This window comes from Gymnodraco acuticeps, unplaced genomic scaffold (genome assembly GCF_902827175.1).
Source record: "Gymnodraco acuticeps unplaced genomic scaffold, fGymAcu1.1, whole genome shotgun sequence".
In the NCBI taxonomy this organism is placed as follows: Eukaryota; Metazoa; Chordata; class Actinopteri; order Perciformes; family Bathydraconidae; genus Gymnodraco; species Gymnodraco acuticeps.
In genome coordinates, this window is record NW_022990225.1 from 985653 (window position 1) to 1007991 (window position 22339).

A 22339-nucleotide genomic window follows, 5' to 3' on the forward strand; every position below is an offset into this window, starting at 1 on the left:
TGCTATGCACTGCAGCCACCAGTAAACTGTACTACGAAGCCAGTTCAACAGACCCTGGATATGTTTGAGTTATCTTAACTAACCCTAACAAACGAGATATCGCTAAGCAGTCCTACAACGCTGGTTAACAACTCTGTAAATCAAGCAAGGGTTTCTTTCTCCAGCTGAGAGCGCATTCATGTGAAAGGGGCGGGGTTAGCTACATTTGACCAATCACAAACAGGGACAAGTGTACTGACAGCGCAGCTTCATACTTCATTAATGAAAAGTAAACTAATATTAGACAAATATGAGCTTTAACTACCCATGACTTAAACATATAATCCAGGATACAAGCCACATAGTTGCACCTGCAAGGTGAATATAGAACAACTGGTTACAAAATAAATAAACTACCGAGTGTTTGAAAGCGTACAACAGTTTTATGATATCACTGCCCCATAGACACGAGTGGATCTGACTTTAATTAGGCTACATTTGAGTTGAGTGTTTCGTCAAGCTAATGTGTTGCTTAAAATAATACTTCTGCATACAGTAGCCTATGTGACACTGTGAGTGTTGCACGGCCAGATACGGCTCGAGAAGCTGACTCAGATAAGGAAATATATGATGATATTATATGATCGATTATCTGATTGATGATGTGATATGAATGATAAGTGCGACACGTCGGCGTCTTCTCTGCATACGGCAGTTTAAACTGTATTTCATTTATCCTGTAATATGACGTGATAGATTTAAACTCCGCACACTGTGCTCTGATTGGTCACTGAGTTGATCTCTTTTCTATACACGCCAGAGGCGGGCAGTGTCAGGTAAACATTTTTATTTAGCCTTCCCAAACCTGAGCCTCACGCGCTGCCTATGAGGCTACATTTGATTTAATTAAAAGGTATAATAAGTCGTAAACTGAAGAGCCGTTTGGGAGCCGAAAGAGCCGGCTCTTCTTGGTGAGCCGAGCCAAATGATCCGGCTCACCAAGAAGAGCCGGAATTCCCATCACTACTAGAGAGCAGGGACTTTCGAGCGGCTCTTTTGTGAGAAAAGAGCTATATTTCTGATTGGCTGGGCGGATTGCAAACCACGCCCCGTAAAACTCCCAAAAAGTTTTGTGAAGCCGCCATTTTATTATCCTCGCATTAGCATTATTAGCATTAGCATAGCGCAGAAACGCAGAGAGACTAATTTATGGCAACACAAAATAAAACATGGGAGCGGTAGAGATGAGGAGGTGTCGGCGTTCTGGCGATTTACTCGGAAGGCTGCTGGGACTCCCAGCAGCTTCTACTGAAGCCAGTCCCCAACTCCGGGGACTTCCGGCCGGAGACTTTGGGCGGCAGTATACGCCGTGAAGTGGTTTGCGGCCTGCCAGTAAACCCAAAGCAGAAGAAGAACAAGTGACGTCAGCGGCTTCATTTGCCTAATCCACCCCCACGGACTTTTTCCAGTGTGAACGCGATCTGTACTTAGTTCATGCGAACTAAATAGTTCACATGAACCTTTGTGGGAAAAGTACCGCAGTGTGAATGCGCCTTGTCACTTTATCAGAGATTTTCATGGCCTCATGAGAGCCAAGAGAGTGAACCCAAACAGCAAAATTGGAAGAGACAAAACTCTCCCTGTTTTAATTTCAGCACTTACATTTTAGAATTAACAAAATGGGAAAAATTAACAGAAACTGTGGGACTGCAATTGATTATTGTATTCATAATTGAGTCATCTGACATGTAAATTAATACTACATTGGTCTATAAAAATTATCACAAATTCCCTAACTATATTACATTTCCTGTCCTGTTCAAATTGTCCCATTTGAGAAGCCTGAACTATCACATGTTTGCATGGAAAATCATAAATTAAACATGTTTTTTAATAACTTCTTTGCAGTTTAATATGCTGTTTATCAAATCATTATAATCAGTTTAGCAATGCTTAGAATATACACAACTTTAGTTACTCCCAAATGATTATGCAACATACCGAACCAAAGGAGTTGAATAAGTAGTAGAGTGCCCAGGCGATGATGACAATATAGTAGATGTTGAGCCAGAAGGCCAGAACCACTGAAGCTATACCAACACCTGAAGAAGAAGGAGGCAGACATCAGCATTTTACATTACAATGTTTGAGAAGTCAGCAAAACATGCAAGGAAAAATGTAACAAAATAAGTAAGGGGTGCAAAAAACTCTCTCCTCAGTCACTCAGCATGTGAGTTATTATGGTCATCATTTTTATGTTCCTATTCCTAATGTGTACTTGCCCTTGGCTTTGAGTATTAGTTTGCACAGCAGCACACTCACTTTCATATAGCGATCTGTGCTGGCGGGAGATAAAATGCGCTTCACTCGAGCTATTTGAGCTTTGAGGCAGTGTTATGATTGCTACCACCAAGAAATCACTGCAAAATATTGTTAAATGAAAAACGTTGTTCACAAAACTTTTTTTCTAGCTTTTGTGTTTATGCTCCTCTTTGGTGTCTTTGTTATTTTTTGTGACTGGTGCAATTGCACGGGGAAAGGGCTTGATGTCAAGTGAAAATATCGGTGGAGAGTGTCCTTCAAGGTCAATTTTGAACTGTGTGTGTGACCGATATATATGTGCTACTAATAAACAAAGCTTAGTGGTAAGTGCATATTATTGGTAGCATACAGTTTATTTAGGATGTTCAAAAGCATGTCGGCAACTCAAAATATGTGTACCGTACATTCAAATGATATAACAGTTGTTTTTTTATATCTTACCTTTCATCATAGGGACTAGTTTCCACACTCCCATTCCTCCCACTGAGGTGAACTGTCCAAGAGACGTCTCCAGGAAGAAGAGAGGTATCCCAGCAAACACCAAGGTCAAAAAGTAGGGGATCAGAAAGGCCCCTATAATCATCACAAAGGAGACAAACAAAACATGCTTGGTAAGATAATGTAGACAGCAATAAGAAGGATTGAGGGTTTCATGTCAGAATGATTTAACTTGGAATGCCTATTATAATATCATTATAAAGGGGAAGCTATTAAATTAGAAACAATTAAGTTTAATTTTACATTTCTTTAAAGGTGGGGTAGGTAATTTGAGAAACCGGCTCAAGATACACTTTTTGTTATATTCCATGGAATGCTCTTAACATCCCGATGGCAATGAATATCTTAAGTGCTTTGACAAAAAATCCATAAACAAATGTCATCTATGGAAGCCGTAGTAGGCTACTGTAAAAAGCACGACCAATCATTTTAGCCGGCCCGGCTAAAATAACTGGATGGCCTACCTGCCTGTCAGCCTTCCATCTGTGCACAAACCGCACAAACTTATCTCGTGCCCTCATTGGTCATGTGCGCGTTCCTGTGTGTTGGAGGAGGGGCTCTGTAAGGAAGTGGCAGATTTTTTCCGGCTGTGTATTTTCAAATTCTAGCGCACTCGAGCTGCTTTCTCCAAAATTACCTACCCCACCTTTAAGGCTGAGAGGAAATGTAATATCGCTGTATTCTATAACACATAGGTGTGAGCAAGCTCTCTGATTGGTCAATAGGCGTGTTTGATTCCACGATCAAAGAACGGTCAAATAGAACGTGCCTTTTCACAACAAGTCAGTATCCCTCCGCGTCTGAGAAAAACGGTATACTCTTGGCCTTTTTTTTTTGTACTCCAGTACAGGCGTACGGACCTCGGCGCAAGCGCCTCGGTCCTGCCGCAGTACTGTCGTACCAATAATGACGTTAAAGAACGGCCTCTCGTGTATGATTGCTTAAATAATTCAGGGTTGCCAACTCTCACGCATCTGGCGTGTGACACACGCTTTCACTCTCAATCTCACGCTCTCACGCTGCCCAAACTATTCTCACGCCAAAAACAATAATACCGAAGACAAGAAACGGTTTTGAAAACGTTTGTCATTTAATGATCGTCTTCTCAATAGAGCATCTTTGATAATGTCTTCTGGTCTATCAGAATCAAGATAACGGCGTGGTGTTGTTGCAGGAAGTCCCGACGGAGAATACTTCTGCTGTAGTACATCTCTATACATCGATACAAGTCATACAACATTACGTGTTGATAGAAATCAACACGTAATGAAATAAGACCCCACGGTTTGATGATTGATAGGTGTGTGGGCTGTCTTTCATTTTGACACACAGAACAATGGGGGCTATCCACCCTTATGGATAAGGGAAGAGGAGGGAAGAGGCTGTGTGAATGACTTTACATTGACAATGTAAAGTCATTCACACAGCCTCTTCCCTCTTCTCTCTGGGAGGAGCAGCAGGTTCAGCTTTCAGAACAAAGTAACACAAAACTAAAATGGCATTCATTTTTTAAATATGTCGTGTAGTAATACATTTATTTATTTGTCTTCTCAAGAGAGTACCAGAATGTGTATTTTATGTTAGTATTTCAAAAGATCTCCTGGGGGATAATCCCCCCAGACCCCCCTGCAGGGGTTGGGTTTTCAGCAGGTCAACTCTTTCACCTGTGGGGAAATTGCAGGATTGGCTCCAGGTCGCCCTTTTTATTTACTACAAGACAAATGTGCCTTTTTATTTGATTCAGTTCAATTTGGATTGAGACAGGGAAATAATCTAAACCTCACGCGTGGCGTTTCACTGTCAAGGGGAGCGTGTATGTAATTACATTGCAAATACTGACTTGAGCCCCACCATAGATTACTCGACAAAAATACTCTGGAGCCGCAACTGCCGACCCGTATTGCGCATGCGCAGATCTAAGATCTAAGTAGAAATGATAAAAAAGTAAAAGTCTACTGCTTATTGTTCGACTAGGCCAAAATACAGTCAAAGAGTATATGAGAGTGAGAGTGTGTTAATTAATATATTTGGCAGTTTGGAGTAAGTCTGTAGATTTGTTTGTGTCTGTGTGTTTCATGTATAGGCCTCTCACGATAATTAATTTAGTTGGATACATTTTCCCGGAAATTATTGCGATAAACGATAATATTGTCGGCACCGTTGTTTGACCATTTTAGACCACTGACATAATGATAATATATAATAATAATTCATGATATCAAAATCTCACTCCAGCCAGGTAACCAAAGTTGGCAACCCTGCTGTAATATTGGGAAAATGGCATCTCTATCACCAATTTGTTAAACCACAGCTCCTGCCGGAAGACGTACTTTATTATTATATTCATATCATTATATGAAAAATGCTGGAAGGCAGTGTTTAAGTGTATAAGGGGCTTATCGTTTGGAAGAGTCGGTAAAAGGGAAGAAGAGACATGCATGTACTATTCTTAGACTAAGCAAATGCATTTTGTTTCACACAATTTACTGTGGTGAGCATTGGTTTGGCAGCACACATGCTCTCTGCTAGCTAGTTTAACATGATGTTTGTTTTATTTGGAAGCTCATTGGCATGCTAGTTAGCCTGACATATTGTTAGCCTTACTTGGTGCGGTAGATATGAAAATACTTGTTGCTATTGCTAGCTACAATTAAGTAGCTGACTAACTAATTGTCTAATCGGCTTTAGCAGCAATGCTAGCTGGTTGTAATTGGGTAGCATGCCCATATGGGGCTCATGGTGGGCATAGTAGTGTTGGGTCAAAACCAACATAACATAACAACAGGGCTTCCGTAGGATTTGACACTGCTGTCACATTTTACTTTGTATGTATAACTGTTGTGGCTTTGGGTGTACTACTCAACACATCTCAATACAATTATTTTCATCCCTAACATTAAATACGTGTGCTTTCAAAGTATTGAGTATCTTATCAGAATTAACCTTAAACTGACTTAAGATATTTTGGTTCCCTCAGTCTCACGATAGCACATACCTCCTCCATTCTTGCCACAAAGATAAGGGAACCTCCAGACATTTCCTAGGCCTATGGCGTATCCCACACATGACAGGAGGAAATCAAACTTTCCCTTCCAGCTTCCCCTGTCAGGTGGCTCTTCTTTTTCCTTCTTTTCATCACCAGGGGGCGCCACAATATCCAGCTCCTCAAAGGGAACTGCTTGTTTGACCTCTGTTGGGGAGTTTAAGTCCACTGTACTCTTCCCAGTCTTCCCCATGGTGGAACCACTACAGACCAGTGGGGTCAGTAAATCACGCGGTCCACACGGCCTGTAATGGTGACGAATAACAGTCTGTTACTGTCCGGCTGTGCCTTTCACACTGAGTTTGGTTCTCCACTTGACAGATTGAGGACAATGTGCCGGCACTGAATGTGTAGAAAAGCTGTAAAGAGAGCGAAAATACAACAGTTCAGAGGTGTTATGTGAATTATTCATAGGCAATATTGAACACTTTTGCTGTGATTGACTGTTAAAGAAGGGGAACAGTCCTTAAATTACAATTTACTGAGGCATTTAGAAGGTGTTTTACAGCCCTTTTATGAACTTTGGTAATCCTGAATGAAGGTTATAATTTGATTTATGGATGTCTGCAAACCAAGCTAAAAAATCATAGCACGAGCACCATTGGCCTGATATGAGCAGTGGTGCAATCCAGATCATACTTGAGAACATTTACATCTTAAATTTTACTGACTACGCCAGTAAAGTTCAAACGGTATTGCAACAGCTGAGTCAAGTCTTTTTCTATAGTTATAAAGCCATTTACTGCCTATTCAATAATCAGATGGTGTGGAAGTTCATTCGGAGGAAGTTGTTCATAATTACAAATATTGATTGACCCAGAAAGTTTAACAAATCACTCCATCAAGAACCAGTTGGAATCCCTAAAAGACCAAAGAGCTCCGAATCAGCAGTATCACGCTGAGCTTTTTCATTGTATTACTTTTCTGCATATCAACCATGTTGGACTGATTCATTACGCCTGCTGTACTTAATTTTCTGTGCTTTTTATTGCTTCATTCATTGTGTTGTTAAATTCAAAGCATTCAATGTATATTCATGTACAATTAATTTATTATGATGAGAAAACGTTGCATAATTTAACAGATGCATCATTCATGCCTTTTAGACTTTGATGCTGTTGATTAAATGAATTATTGGCAGAGTGTACTTTATGCAATTGACACAGATTATTCATATAAGGTCCAATGTATTATAAAAAGTAGTAACAGTAACAGTTACCGTGATGTATACAAAAAATAAACCATGATCAAAACTATTATCTCCCGTGTGCAATGTGTTATATCCCCCATACTGTGTAAAAGTAATGAACTTCAATCGAGCACAATACTGTGAAATGATCAAAAGTTTACTTTTTTAAATAGTTGTCAAGGTGAGTATCAGATTGAAAAGCACATCATTACCAAACACCAAACACATCACAGATTCCCTTTGACAATGTCATGCATTTCGATTGAAAGTAAATCCTGCTGATTTCTGTCTGCGGAGACTTGACAGATGACATTTTTCACAATGCCTTTCAAACGATTTGTTCCTCTCAACCTTTACTAACAAAGTTAAAGTATTCTAATGTATTCATTTATTTGATAAAAGTATCTGTTCATTTAACTACAAAAAACGTTGTTAATCTCTGATTTATGGACAAAAAACAACTTAACTTACTTGATGAGGGACAGTTGTAAAGGACAAAGGAAGGGGAATAAGGTGAATCATACCTGAGATATTTCCAAGTCCTCTGTCAGGTCATCAGCTTTGGTTCATACAGCGGCACCAAGTCATTAAACCTCAATTTATCATCCAAAAAGAAAAAAGATCATCTTTGAGTCAGCTGTGAAAAGCTTCCAGGCTTGAGGGAAGCCAAAATGTGTCTGCTGCCTGAAAAGCCCTTTTAGATTTTGCACGTCCTGTTTACTGTATATTGGAGGAGCTGTGGTTGTTCCTACAACTGCTATCGAGTTCTTGATAATAAAGTTCGACCTGTGTGTCTGCTTTGATTACTTTTCAGTTCTGACTAGTGAGGCCCTGGGGCCATGGGGGATATGTCAATCGCCAACTCTGGTGGGGAACACTTGCAGCAGAAAGTGTGTGTGTGTTTGTGCTTTGAGTGTATGTGTTTGTTGCGATAGCCGAGGTCAGCTCTTGCCAAAACTGTTACCATGGTATTTCCCCAACAGAAAGGGGCCTGATCAGTGAAAGGGCTCGTGGAGTTTTGGAAAATGAAACGAGCAATGGCAGCTGGCAAAGATCCTGAAAATGTAGGACGACAAATACAGTCATGCCAGCATCAGCAATCAGTTTATAAAGTTACCTAATAGTCATCCTCAATGTGCTCATTTAAAGGTTTGGAAGGAACTGTATGACAGATCTAAGTGTATGAGTGCAAAACAATATCAATTTATTTGCAAACTCTACAGACAATTCCTATTTCGTTGTTGACGTGAGTAGTAGTGAGGGATTTCGGACATTTCCAGCTTCACTTTGCAGCTTGTAGGGTTTTTTGTCCCATTGACACAGGCATCATAATGAGACCGTATTCTTAATTTAAAAACATGTGCACTTGTGACCTAGCTGGATACAAAGACATTGTGTATATCTTCCTTTTAATTACTCTAGAGACAGAAAAACAATATCTTCATTAATATTAATGCAATTAAATATGAAGCCAGAAGCTCTCTTGCTTCTCCTGGCAGGTAACCTCCTAACCTTAATATCTCATCCAGATAGTCTATCATCAGCCAATTAGAAAGACTAATGAACATTTACCCAGAGCCCATTGCTGTACCGGTGGGTGGGGACAGGGATTCAAAAGAAAGATATTTAATCATATTAGAAGCTTAATTACACCCAAAGTGAGCTACTCCTATCGAGAGCAGATTCAGTGTGATCGCTGGTGGTTTATTGTCCATGTGGACCAGATGATGTTCGCTGGCTGGATTGGAGTTGTCAAAGCTGGTTTTCATCAATCTGGTTACAGTGTCCCCGATCAATGCAACCTAATTATGATGCCAGGGCGCCCACAGCCCAGAATAATAGGGAGCGATTGTGTAGGTGACAGAACAACAGAGAGAGACTTCAAGCTGAAGTTAAAGTTAGTCAGAGTTTGGAAGATGTCAGCATTTGATTGGTAATATTTCCCCATGATAAGATTTATTTTAAGATGAGGATACAAATTACAACAAAAAAAATGCATAGCGAGGTAAGATAGGAAAGAGACGAGAGAGGAAATGTATTGATAAAAAGCTAAAATGTCTGCAGTAATGCTTCTTAGCTTTCCAAAAACACAGTTAGAATTTAAAGTGCTGCTTTGTTTCAGATTAAAGTCTAAGGCAGCTGGATACAAATAAAGTGAGAAATAGAAAAGATACACAAGGAGGCACAACACCATATTGTTTCATTACACAATTGCTTCACTTTCCTTTAAACAACCATTCTTATGACCACACATGTGGACATTATATTGACTGCATGTAGCCCCTTTGTTTCTGCTCTTAGGAATAACAGCATGCTGGGTTTAGGCCACCATTAAAGGGGACCTATAGCTAAATGCATTTTTTGATGTATTTTATACATATGTGTCCCCGGTGTGCCAGGGAACTCACAAAGTGTCAGAAAACAAAACCCTCTCTCTTTTCCTCCGTACCCAAATCTCTAAAAACAGGGATACAACGGAGCTGATCCAGATTTGCGTCCGATATAACGTAATATTGGAAATGTGGGGTGGCTTTACACCCACGGCCCTATCAGAAACGTTGCTATCAGAAACAATGCCCGACTGTTTTGGACGTAATATGGTCTTTGTTTACATTAGCAAGCATCGCTAACACTCAGAGCTAACCTGTACTGGAGAGAGTATGTGTAAAAAAGCAGGAAATAAAAAAAGGTACTCACCTTGTGGTAAACCCGGAAGAGAAAAAGCATTTGAGCTCCATACTGTTTCAGGAATAATCCTTAATGTGGTTTGGAACATGATATGGCGTTTAATCACGGCAGCATTTAGCTGATAATCTCGTTGAATTTGGAGCAGGCATTAGCTCCCCCTCCTCTTTTTTTTCAAGCTAAGGACCCCAATCAGCAGTTCTCTAACAGGGCTGCAGTCGAATTGTCAGTGTAGCTTAGGAACCTTCCTAACGGAATGAAATGACCCGGAAGTACCTCAGTGGCAGCCATGATAAGAGCCGTTAGAATTTATAGGAAAGGAGGTTTGAAACTTCATTTATAACCTCCTTTAGCTTAGGAACCACTGGACCTCCCTTTACGAAAGGAAAGGAGAAAATGCTGTCCCACAATACCTTGCGGCCGCAGCATTTTCCGTCACACAACATTAACGTTCACGGAAACAACCGATTATGACGGAGAAATTATATCATGAAAGTTACGGTGCTTATAATAAATACATTTGTATTGATTTTAAGATCTTTTCAAAGTTCATACAATCATACGTATTGGGATCATTTGTATTAATGTGGCCCGGAGGGAGAGGGTGACGAGCATAAGTTTCACTTTCATTTTTTATTTCAATTCCAACTTTGGTCATGAAGAATATGTTTCTCTGTTGTCCCCGTTCATAAAGCATAAAACAACAGCATCAGAGCACGGTGCAGAGTCTCTAGATGAGTTTACAGTAGTCCCTCGTTCTTATTAAACATCCATGTTGTAGTCCGCTGTATAGAAAACTGTAGTTTCCCCACAGCAGCAGACGCACATTCATGGCGTCCGCTGGTGCATCATAAATGCGTTGATAGTGAAAGTGCAATCGATTCTCAAAGCACCGCAGTCTCTTCTCCTAAATCCTTTTGAATCCTCCTATCCACTATCCACTAACCCCGTTACGTTTCACACAGAGGTCAAGGAATAGACGATAGGAATAGACGATAGTAGCTGATTTTTTGGACTATTCGACTGCAGCCCAGGACTGGAACAGAGGGATATGATGGATGTCTAAAATGCATGATCTGTTTGGTATTTTGAGCAAAACACATCATAAATATGTTTTTTATATATTTTATATATCTGAGACCCATAATATAAGCCTACAAATAGCATAATAGGAGACCTTTACATTCTTTGTAATATGTTGTTTTTGTCTTTACTTTCAGCAACTTCCCTTGCTATGGATACTCTTGAGATTTGCTGATCTGCATGCCCAGAGGTAAACTTTAGCAGCCAGTCATTTGTATGCATGAACCCGTCCTGTCACTGCGTAATGAGCGCCTGAAGCAACATCCAAACCATTTTTTCAAAAATGAATCATGTGTGCTGTTTTAAAAAAAAAGAAGGTAATTACTGTAAATTGTCAATATTTATTTGGAGCATTGTTTAGAATAATAAAAGTGCTGTAGATTTTATGCAGAACAACAAAACAAAGCCCAGCATTTTCGAGAAGTTTTTTAAAATGCTGTATATTCTAAAATGTTTGAGATTCTTAGCTATGCTACCAATATGAGTGTAGAAGCCTAAGTCAGTCTGTCAGTTTATCATTCTAATTATTTCAATGTATTTAGTGTAATATATCTACCAGATGGAATGGCTCACATTCTAACTTCTTGGATGTTCATTTTTGCCTCAATGGCACCTTTGCTAACATGATAAAATAAGACAGTAATCATTGGAAATGTTATACCTGCAAACCACTAGCATGTAAGCATTAATATTCTTGGCTTTTGATTATTTTGTTAGCATTTAAATACAAGCTGCAACCTCCTGAAAAGCAATAAACCTACATTATATTCTATTGATTGTAAGCAGGTTGAAGACTACTTGTTGCAAAGGAAGTTGTGTTGTGTAGAAGTCAATGAGACAATTAGCCTCATTCCCACTTGATTAACAAACCTTAAAGTTAACATTTGCCTAATGAATTGATGGTCACAATCCCTAGTTTGAAATCTTATAAATAAAGCATAATATTCATCTTTTAAATGATTGTGCCATTTCCAGTTCAGTCTCACACAGCTGCTAGCATGCCTATTCTTAGTCTTGTTCATAGAGTAAAGCATCAATTATATTGCTCAACAAAGCATCAAAAGCTATAGAGACAACATGTTCTGGTGAATATTAAGAGCAAGTATTATACTTTTAACTTTTCTAACTTCAATTCTGAGTCAATGCATTACAAATGAAATTGGCAACCGTTTATGAAAGAAAGTGATGCCTTTGAGGCTTCCTTGTTTGCTGCCTTTAATCCACAGCATGTATCTGTGAATCAATGTGGGTGTTATTACAAAGCTAGGAACACCCAGAGGTGATTGGCATGCGTAGATAGGAGGCTAATATTACCAACTTTCTCATCCTGTAATGCAGTAGAACGATGCATGCAGCATACATTTCCACAGGTTAAGGACAAATGTGGGTTGAGGCGAACATCGGAGAGCATGTGTTAATTAGAGAGAAGATGAAAGATGATGAGGGAGGCAGGGCAGATCAGTCACTGCAAAGAAAGACGAAAAGGGTATAGATAGAGTTGGGAGGCAGAATGAAAAGATGTGTCGCAGTAGAGCCAGGGTGGATAAGAGATGAAAAGATACAAGGGAACTGAAAAATGGCACTGAGGAAGATTGTACCATTGCTGCAGATAGAGTAAAAATAACTGATAGAGATAAAGGAAGTGACAGAGAGCCTTGAAATGTCTTCATTTAGAGATTGCCTGCTCTATGAGTCTAGTAGAGTTTCATCGGCGTAACTGCAGAGTGGGCTATTCCTCCCTGGAGATCTATCAACAATCCCCTCATTCTCCGTTTCATTCTGCTTCCCTTCTATTACCCCTGAGTCATGTTTTATCATTCCAACAGTTACAAATCCTTGTGACCTTGTATAACTCTTTGTCCTTAATATGCCCAGCAATAAAGTACACTTAAAGCCCTGAAGAAGCAATCAAGCAGAAAAACAATCTGCGTTATGAGGACATTTAGCAATTTGTTGCAAAGACGCATTCAGTGTTGCCTTCATTTTATGTGGATCAAACAGTTGAGTGAAAGATAAGGTCAGACATTCTCGCCTTATGCATTGTGGGAATGAAGTGCGGCACACAATCAAAGGCTTCATTAAACATTGATGGGGATATGTGCAGGGACTGATGGGCGTAAATGGAACACAGAGTGATGCATGTCCTGCTGACAGTGTCCTTCAGTGACATGCTTTCAGTGAGAAATGTTCCACACAGGTATGCAGAAGCTCGGGGAAAAAATACACTGTTAGTGTCCTAAGTCAGCGTTAGACAGAGGTGGGAAGTAGTGGAGTACAAATGCTTCGTTACTGTACTTAAGTACATTTCTCTGTACTTATTTTTATGACGAGTTTTTACTTTTACTTCTTACATTTTTAACACAAATACCTGTACTTTCTACTTCTTAAATTTTCGAAACAGGCTGGTTCCTTTAGTTTGAATGTGTGTTTGGTGGCGTGATCATTATTATTTTGAGTCATTGCGTTATTTGAACACGATCCGTGTATCCATCATTTCCTGGTCTTCTCTAAAGAAGAGGGACCAATGAAAACGTTGTCATTTTGCCGTTGTTCAGCATGGAAACATTCATTAGCTAACAATGACATTATTGTTTTATTAATATAAAGTGAGGTCAGGTACTCTTTAAAACAGCTGGTATGGGGACTTTTGACTTAAGTACATTTCGAAGCCCATACTTATTTACTTTTACTTGAGTAAAGAAGTTTAGTCAGTACTTCTACTTTTACCAGAGTATTTTTAAACATGAGTATCTGTACTTCTACTTTAGTAAAGGATGTGTGTACTTTTGCCATCTCTGGTGTTAGACATAAGCCGCTTTCACACCAAGTACTTTGCCGTACTTAGTGCCCAGCACTTAATACCCAGCACTTAGTACCCCCATGGAACTAAGTACAGATCGCGTTCACACCGGAATAAATTCCCTGAGGGAAGATTTCGCAAATGAAGCCGCTGACGTCACTTCTTCTTCTTCTGCTTTGGGTTTACTGGCAGGCCGCAAACCACTTTACGGCGTATACTGCCGCCCGAAGTCCCCGGCCGGAAGTGACTGGCTTCTACTGAAGCCTTCCGGGATAATCGCCAGAACGCCGACACCTCCTCATCACTCCACCGCTCCAATGTTTTTTTTGTGTTGCCATAAGTTATTCTCTCTCCTTTGGTGCGTGGGGCTAATGCTAATAATGCTCTAATGCCAGTAAATACAATGGCGGCTTCACAAAACGTTTCAGAGTTTTACGGTGCGTGGTTTGCAATTCGCCCAGCCAATCGAAATTGGTACTTTTTTCTTCCCAGGATAGTACCACAGGCACTAGAAATGGGGGTAAAAGTTCTCAGAACTAAGTTCTCTTTTTGGTGTGAACGCAAAATTCCAGGCACTATCGGAACTAAACGGGAAAAGTACGGGTAAAAGTACTCCGGTGTGAAAGCGCCTATAGACTTTACCAGAGACATGTTGTGACAACTGGACACAGGGATGGAACAAGGTTATTGGGATGACTAAATACCCCCAAAAAGTATAACTTAAAGCACAGCAAATGGCACCAGACCAAGCAATACATTGCTCTCAGCTTATAAAGAGAAGTAAGACAGTGATCCCAGGGGAGCCCAATCCCCCCGATTAACCCTCCGAGCTCCTGAGGGAGAGGGATACCTGTAGATTGCAAGAAATGGTAATTCAAATAAAGTTGATGACTATATCTGGTTTATCTTAGGCGGAAGTTACTGACTACTATCAGGGATAAAACATGTTCAATGTTAGGTACCTCTTCCCATCCAACTGTGATTTTCCACTTCCACGCATTTTTTGTGGCATTGCTCCTGTTTCCTGTCTGTTTGTGTTTTTATTAGACAGAATAAGGAAAGGGAAAACAAAGCCACTATGATTTGGGAGAGAATGCAGCTTATTAGTGCAGTGAACTAATGATACAGCAGGATTTTCTCAATGTGATATCCCAGCATGCTCAGATTTACCTGGTGATTTCAGCCGTGATTGGTTGAGACATGAAGAATATGTCAGCATAAATGAGGCCACTCCACCCAGCCATATCAATACTCATATTGCCCGTGGCACAGGCCGAGGAGGTGGAGTTGCAGCCATTTTTGACTCAAGTTTACTTATCAATACTAAACCAAAATTAAATTATACCTCCTTTGAAAGTCTCGTTTTTAGTCTTACGGGCCGTCCACACTACAGCTTCAATAAAAGCTTGGAGCTCGGCGTGTCTGAAGCTCGACCAACAACCAATCACATGAATCTCTCGCCCCTGACACACAAGCAGCGGTTTGATTGGCTTGAGCTTGTACTGGCATATGATTTGATTGGCTGACGCTTCCACCGAAAACTTCAGAAGCTTCAAAAGTTGAACATTGCTCAACTTTTGCAGCCTGAAACGTCAGGAAAGCTCCGCTCTGCTTCCCACAATGCAGTTCGGCGAAAAGTGACGTCACCCCATTCAAAGTGAATGGGCAGAAGCGTTGGAAACCGTTTTTGAAGCTGTCGAAGCTGTAGTGTGGACGGGCCGTTACGCATCCGACCTGGAAAACTTTGCAGCCAATCTTATTTGTTACAGTGTACCGTGCACCAGGTCCTTATTCAGAATTCTTATCAGAATTCTCTGAGTTTTTATCAACTTTGGTACTTAAAACAGATAAAGTAATTATCGTAGGTGACTTTAATATTCATGTTGACGATAATAAAAATAGCCTTACTGTTGCATTTAACTCTATATTAAATTCTGTTGGTTTCCGTCAGAGTGTAAATAAACCAACCCACTGCTATAATCACACTCTCGACCTTGTTCTGACTTATAGTATTGAAATTGAGCAACTATTAGTCGAACCGCATAATCCTGCTTTATCCGACCATTTCTTAGTAACTTTTGAAGTACTGTTACTAGACTACAAAGCATTAGTCAAAAGCTCCTGCAGCAGAAACCTATCTGTTAGTGCTATAGCCAAATTTAAGGAAGAGATTCCACCAATACTTAACTCGATAGCATGTCTATATGTAAGGGAGGAAACTTATACAAAATGTACACCACCCCAAATTGATCATGTTGTTGATAGTGCTACAGATGTGCTGTGAATACAATTAGACTCTGTTGCTCCTTTGAAAAAGAAGAAAATAAAACAACATAGATTAGCTCCATGGCATAATGCCGAAACCCGTAAAATAAAGCAAAAGTCGAGACAACTTGAAAGGATATGGCGTTCCACTAAACTTGAAGAATCTCGTTTAATTTGGCATATTACTCTCAATGAATATAAGAAAGCACTGCGTAAAGCGAGAGCAGCCTACTACTCTTCATTAATAGATGAGAATAAGAATAATGCAAGATTTCTTTTCAGCACTGTAGCCAGGCTGACAGAAAGCCACAGCTCGATTGAGCCTTCTATTCCCATAGCACTCAGTAGTAATGATTTGATGTGCTTTTTTAACAATAAAATTGTTACTCTTAGAAACAAAATTAATGACCTCTTGCCTTTGACCAGTATAGTGTTATCAACAGCTCCCGGAAACGTAAGTTCTAATATTACACTAGATAGTAAACTAGAATGCTTTTCAGCCATAAACCTTGAACAATTCAATTCAATGATTCTCTCTTCTAAACCATCAACGTGTATCTTAGACCCAATTCCAACTAAGCTGTTGAAGGAAGTTTTTCCATTAATTAGCACTTCTTTATTAAATATTATGAATATGTCTTTATTATCAGGCTATGTTCCACAATCATTCAAAGTAGCAGTGATAAAACCGCTTCTTAAAAAGCACAACCTTGATCCAGAGGTTTTAGCCAACCATAGACCTATTTCTAATCTTCCGTTCCTCTCAAAAGTTCTTCAGAAAGCAGTCGCAAAACAGTTGTGTGATTACTTAAAAAACAATGATTTATTTGAAGATTTTCAGTCTGGCTTTAGAACACATCATAGCACAGAGACAGCTCTAAGTCACAAATTACATTCTAATAGCCTCAGACAAGGGACTTGTCTCTATTCTTGTTTTGCTCGATCTCAGTGCTGCATTTGATACTATCGACCATGATATCTTATTGCAAAGACTAGAGCACTTAGTTGGCATAAAGGGAACTGCTTTAGGCTGGTTTAGGTCCTATCTATCTGAACGCTCTCAGTTTGTACGTGTCAACGATGAATCTTCCACGCAAACCAAAGTTAGCCATGGAGTGCCACAGGGCTCAGTGCTCGGACCTATTTTGTTCACATTATATATGCTTCCGTTAGGCAATATTATAAGGAATCATTCCGTAAATTGTCATTGTTATGCGGATGATACTCAACTATATTTATCAATCAAGCCTGATGAAATTAATCATCTAAATAAAATTAAAGACTGCCTCAAGGACTTAAAAACGTTAATGTTAAACGTTAAACACGACCAAAACTGAAGTTATTGTACTCGGCCCGAAGAATCTACTAAACAAACTATCTAAAGATATACTAACTATGGATGGCATTAATTTGGCCTCCATTGAGACAGTAAGGAATCTTGGTGTTATATTTAATCAGGATTTATCCTTTAACGCCCACATAAAATCAATTTCAAGGACCGCCTACTTCCATCTACGTAACATTGCAAAAATCATATATATATATCATACATATCTTGCCTCAAAACGATGCAGAGAAACTAGTCCATGCATTTGTTACTTCAAGGCTGGATTATTGTAACTCCTTATTATCAGGGTGTACCAAGAAGTCAGTTAAGTCGCTTCAGCTGATTCAAAATGCTGCAGCTCGTGTATTAACCAGAGTTAGGAAAAGGGACCACATTACTCCTGTTCTGGCTGCCTTACACTGGCTGTAAGGTTTCAGCGTTAGAGTTCTGTTAGCTTATTGTTTTGTGTTTATTCTGGTGGCCTTGCAGTTTATTTTGATGTTGGCTCTGTCCTCTCGTTTCAGGTGTCATCACTTCCTGTCGTTGTGTGTCACCTGCCAGCTTGATTGTGATCTCCTGTTCTGGATTGTTTGCACCTGTGCCTCATTAACTGTTGTGTATACATGTATGTAGCCCTGTTCTCCTGTTGTCTTTCGTCGGTTCGTCTTGTCTACCAAGTCCATGTCTGTACTCTCTCATGCACACTTTGAGCTAGTCGAACCTAGTGAACTATTTAGTAGTCCTAGTAGATCCTAGAAACCTTTTTCTTTGTAAAGACTTTTCTTGTACTATTAGTTGAACCTAGCGAACAGTGTCCAAGTTGATCCTAAACCTTTTTTTGGATAATAAAAGGTATTTTTTTAAATCAAGGAAGAATCGTGCATTTGAGTCTTTGTGAGTCCTTCGTGTCAGAACGAACCGACCAAACAAGATGGACTCAGCCGATTCCACCGTGTTAAAGACGGCTTTGCAGGCGCAAGGAACACTCCTGCATCAACATGAGGAACAGCTGACAACAATGAATCAAGGGGTTCAGGACTTAAATGCCCGTCAGCACAACTTCCAGTCAACAGTGACAACGGAAATAAATCACCTGGCGAAGAAAATGCGTGACATACTTACGCACCTCGAGGCACGTCCTGCTGTTCCTGCGGCAGAGTTTTCTGGTTCAGCGGAGGTCGGGTTTGCTGAGATCCCCGTTCAAATACCCATGCCATCGTCTACACTCCGCCTCGCTTCACCGGAGAAGTTCTCCGGGGATTCTGGAAACTGTCATCCATTCCTGGTACAGTGCGATCTCCATTTCAAACATCAGCCCGCAGCATTTCCCACAGATCAAGCTAAGGTAGCTTTCATAGTATCTCACTTGACGGGTAGAGCGGGAGCCTGGGCAACAGCAGAATGGGTCCGAGACTCGCCTGTTTCGTTAAGGCTATTCATGGATTCTATGAAAAACATTTTTGACCAGAGAGCACCTGGGAGAGAGTCAGCGAGAGCCCTGGTGAACATCAAACAACGGCAGAGGAGAGTGGCGGATTACGCGATCGAATTCCGGACCCTGGCAGCGGAGAGTGGATGGAACTCAGCGGCTCTTTTTGATGCGTTTCTGCACGGATTAGCGGATCCCATAAAGGATCAGTTAGCTCCATTAGAGTTGCCTGTAGAATTGGACTCGCTCATCGCCATGGCTATCCGGGTGGACCAACGTCTAGCAGAGAGACGTCGGGAGAGAGGGGAGAATGCAGCTTCCACTCCACTGTTCGGACGGGAGTTACAGAGGGAACACTACGGTTGGCGGAGAAATACCCGGACTTCGTCTCCAGAGCGACCAGCGCCCCCTATCGCCGCGGAGGAACAGATGCAGCTCGGAAGAGCCAAACTCACCCCGGAGGACCGTCAGCGCCGCCTACGGGAGCGGCGGTGTTTCTGCTGCGGCCAGCAGGGTCATGTTCTGGCAGCCTGTCCGGCAAAAGATCAGGCTCATCAGCGGGAAGAGGGACGCTGGTGAGGCGAGTGACTTCTTTCGACCCTTCCTCGAGAAGACTGACTCAGGTACAAATGAAACTGAATGATAACACTGTGACTCAGGATGCATTAATTGATTCTGGGGCTGATGAGAGCTTGTTAGACTGGGAGCTGGCTAAAGAGTTGAACTTAAACATTGTCCTTTTAGATCAGCCATTAGAGGCTAGCGCGTTGGATGGCCGCCTTTTATGTACAGTTACTCATCGCACGGAGCCCATAGTAATTGTCATAGATCAGGAGCACCGTGAGCATATTAGTTTTCATTTATTGAACTCAGCTCAACATCCTCTCATTTTGGGTTACCCTTGGCTTGTTAAACATAACCCTCACATGGACTGGCTTACAGGAAAGGTTAAGGGGTGGGGGAGTGAGTGCTCTCGTTCATGTGTAGCCTCTCATACAGTTTTGAGTGGACCGCACAGATCTAGGAACTTTAAACAGGCGTCAGATAGGGACAGTGTCACTTCTTCTAAACATTCTGACTTTCCTGACTTATCCAAAGTGCCAGAGTGTTATCTTGACATTAAGGAGGTGTTTCACAAAACACGAGCTACTTCCTTGCCTCCCCATAGACCGTATGATTGCCCCATAGACCTTCTCTCGGGCTCTACTATCCCCAAAGGACGGTTGTACTCTCTCTCTGGTCCTGAAAGGGAGGCCATGGAAGAGTATATCGGATCATCACTCAAAGCTGGCTTGATTCGGCCATCATCATCCCCAGCAGCAGCAGGTTTCTTTTTTGTGGGGAAAAAGGACGGTTCATTAAGGCCCTGTATTGATTACAGTCCACTAAATCAGATCACAGTTAAGAACAGATATCCCCTTCCACTCATCTCTACGGCATTCAAACTGTTACAGGGAGCTAAGATATTTACCAAGCTTGACTTAAGGAATGCATATCACCTTGTGCGCATCCGGGAGGGGGATGAGTGGAACACAGGTTTCAATACACCTACGGGACATTACGAATATTTGGTGATGCCTTTTGGACTTTGTAATGCACCTGCTGTTTTCCAAGCCCTCATTAATGATGTGTTAAGAGATTTCCTGAATGTTTTCTGTTTTGTGTATCTCGATGATATTCACATCTTTTCTCCAGATAAGAAAACTCATGTTAACCATGTTCACCTTGTTCTTCAGAGACTCCTGGCTAACCATTTGTTTGTAAAAGCCGAAAAATGTGAGTTTCATATGAACTCTGTGGCATTTTTGGGCTTTGTGATTTCCCCTAACAAGGTGGAAATGGACCCAGCTAAGGTCAGTGACGTGGCTAATTGGCCAACGCCAGACTCTAGAAAGAAAGTTCAGCAATTCTTGGGGTTTGCTAACTTTTACAGACGTTTCATATGCAATTTCAGTGCTATTGCCTCTCCTCTCCATGCCCTTACCTCTCCCCATGTTCAGTTTGTGTGGAATCCACAGGCAGAGAAATCTTTCCTGGAACTGAAGAGGAGGTTCACCACAGCTCCCATCCTGATTGTACCTGATCGCCACCGACAGTTTGTGGTGGAAGTGGACGCCTCCAACGACGGCGTTGGAGCTATACTGTCCCAGAGGTCAGCGGGGGACAACAAGCTTCATCCGTGTGCATATCTCTCCCGTAAGCTATCTTCTGCTGAGAGGAATTACGACGTGGGAAATCGGGAACTGTTGGCTGTGAAGATTGCTTTGGAGGAGTGGCGGCACTGGTTGGAGGGAGTGGAGCAGGATTTCCTGGTCTGGACGGATCACAAAAACCTGCAATACATCAGGAAGGTCAAACGTCTGAACTCTAGGCAGGCCAGATGGGCTTTGTTCTTTAATAGATTTAGGTTCACTCTGTCATATCGACCTGGTTCGCAGAATGGAAAGCGTGATGCACTCTCCAGAATGTATGATCCTGAGCCAGTCCCCAAGAGTCCAGACCCCATTCTGCGGCCAGACCGAGTGATAGGGAGTGTGACCTGGCCCATTGAAGCCAAGGTCAAACAGGCAAACAGCGGAAATCCTGTCCCAAGAGGGTGTCCTCAGAATCACTTGTTTGTGCCGGAGCAACTTCGAGGGGGAGGGGGGGTACTGTAAGGTTTCAGCGTTAGAGTTCTGTTAGCTTATTGTTTTGTGTTTATTCTGGTGGCCTTGCAGTTTATTTTGATGTTGGCTCTGTCCTCTCGTTTCAGGTGTCATCACTTCCTGTCGTTGTGTGTCACCTGCCAGCTTGATTGTGATCTCCTGTTCTGGATTGTTTGCACCTGTGCCTCATTAACTGTTGTGTATATGTAGCCCTGTTCTCCTGTTGTCTTTCGTCGGTTCGTCTTGTCTACCAAGTCCATGTCTGTACTCTCTCATGCACACTTTGAGCTAGTCGAACCTAGTGAACTATTTAGTAGTCCTAGTAGATCCTAGAAACCTTTTTCTTTGTAAAGACTTTTCTTGTACTATTAGTTGAACCTAGCGAACAGTGTCCAAGTTGATCCTAAACCTTTTTTTGGATAATAAAAGGTATTTTTTTAAATCAAGGAAGAATCGTGCATTTGAGTCTTTGCAAGTCCTTCGTGTCACTGGCTCCCTCTAGAACATAGGATATAATTTTAAATGATTCTTCTCGCCTACAAAGCCCTTAATGAGCAGGCACCATCTTACCTTAAAGAACCCCTACTGTCCTACTAGGGCATTGCGGTCCAAGAATGCAGGGTTGTTGGTTGTTCCTAGAGTCTCTAAAAGTACAATGAGAGCCTTTTCTTATCAAGCTCCACATTTGTGGAATCAGCTTCCAGTTTGTGTTCGGGCGGCAGACACCCTATCCGTTTTTAAGAGTGCGCTTAAGACCTTCGTTTTTGATAAAGCTTATAGTTAGGGCTGATTAGATTCAGCCCCTAGTTTTGCTGATATAGGCTTAGTTTGTCGGGGGACATCTTACTTCTTCCTTCTCTCTGTCTATACCTGTGTACTCTCATGTTCCGATTAACCCAGCTTCCCCAAATGTATTTCTTTTTGGTGTCTATATACGCCGGGATCCGGAGTCATGGATGATCCTGTTGCTGCGGTCCTGTGTCCCGGATTCCGAGCCCTGGATCTTGAGTCGTGGCTGTGGCCCTGGATCATAAGTCCTGGATGGATATCCTCGTGGATTCATCTTCCTATTAT

The 22339-nt window shown here is 41.3% G+C and overlaps 1 protein-coding gene across 7 annotated transcripts in view; it reads right to left on the bottom strand.

The window, feature by feature from the left end:
- The window catches only part of LOC117547953 (sodium- and chloride-dependent GABA transporter 1-like), a 43883-nt gene extending 24845 nt beyond the window's left edge, over positions 1-19038 (bottom strand). Inside the window, exons 1-4 of one of the 7 annotated variants that reach the window (XM_034218875.1) lie at positions 18314-19038; positions 5795-6087; positions 2743-2874; positions 1981-2081 (exon numbers count right to left, since the gene is read on the bottom strand). In XM_034218875.1, coding sequence (XP_034074766.1) covers positions 1981-2081; positions 2743-2874; positions 5795-6087; positions 18314-18408 — 621 coding nt within the window. In that variant the 5' untranslated portion in view covers positions 18409-19038. Of the gene's footprint in view, positions 1-1980; positions 2082-2742; positions 2875-5794; positions 6202-18309 lie in introns of all 7 variants that reach the window. The other 6 variants (XM_034218880.1, XM_034218878.1, XM_034218879.1 and 3 more) reach the window with 6 other exon arrangements.
- Positions 19039-22339: the final 3301 nt, after the last annotated feature.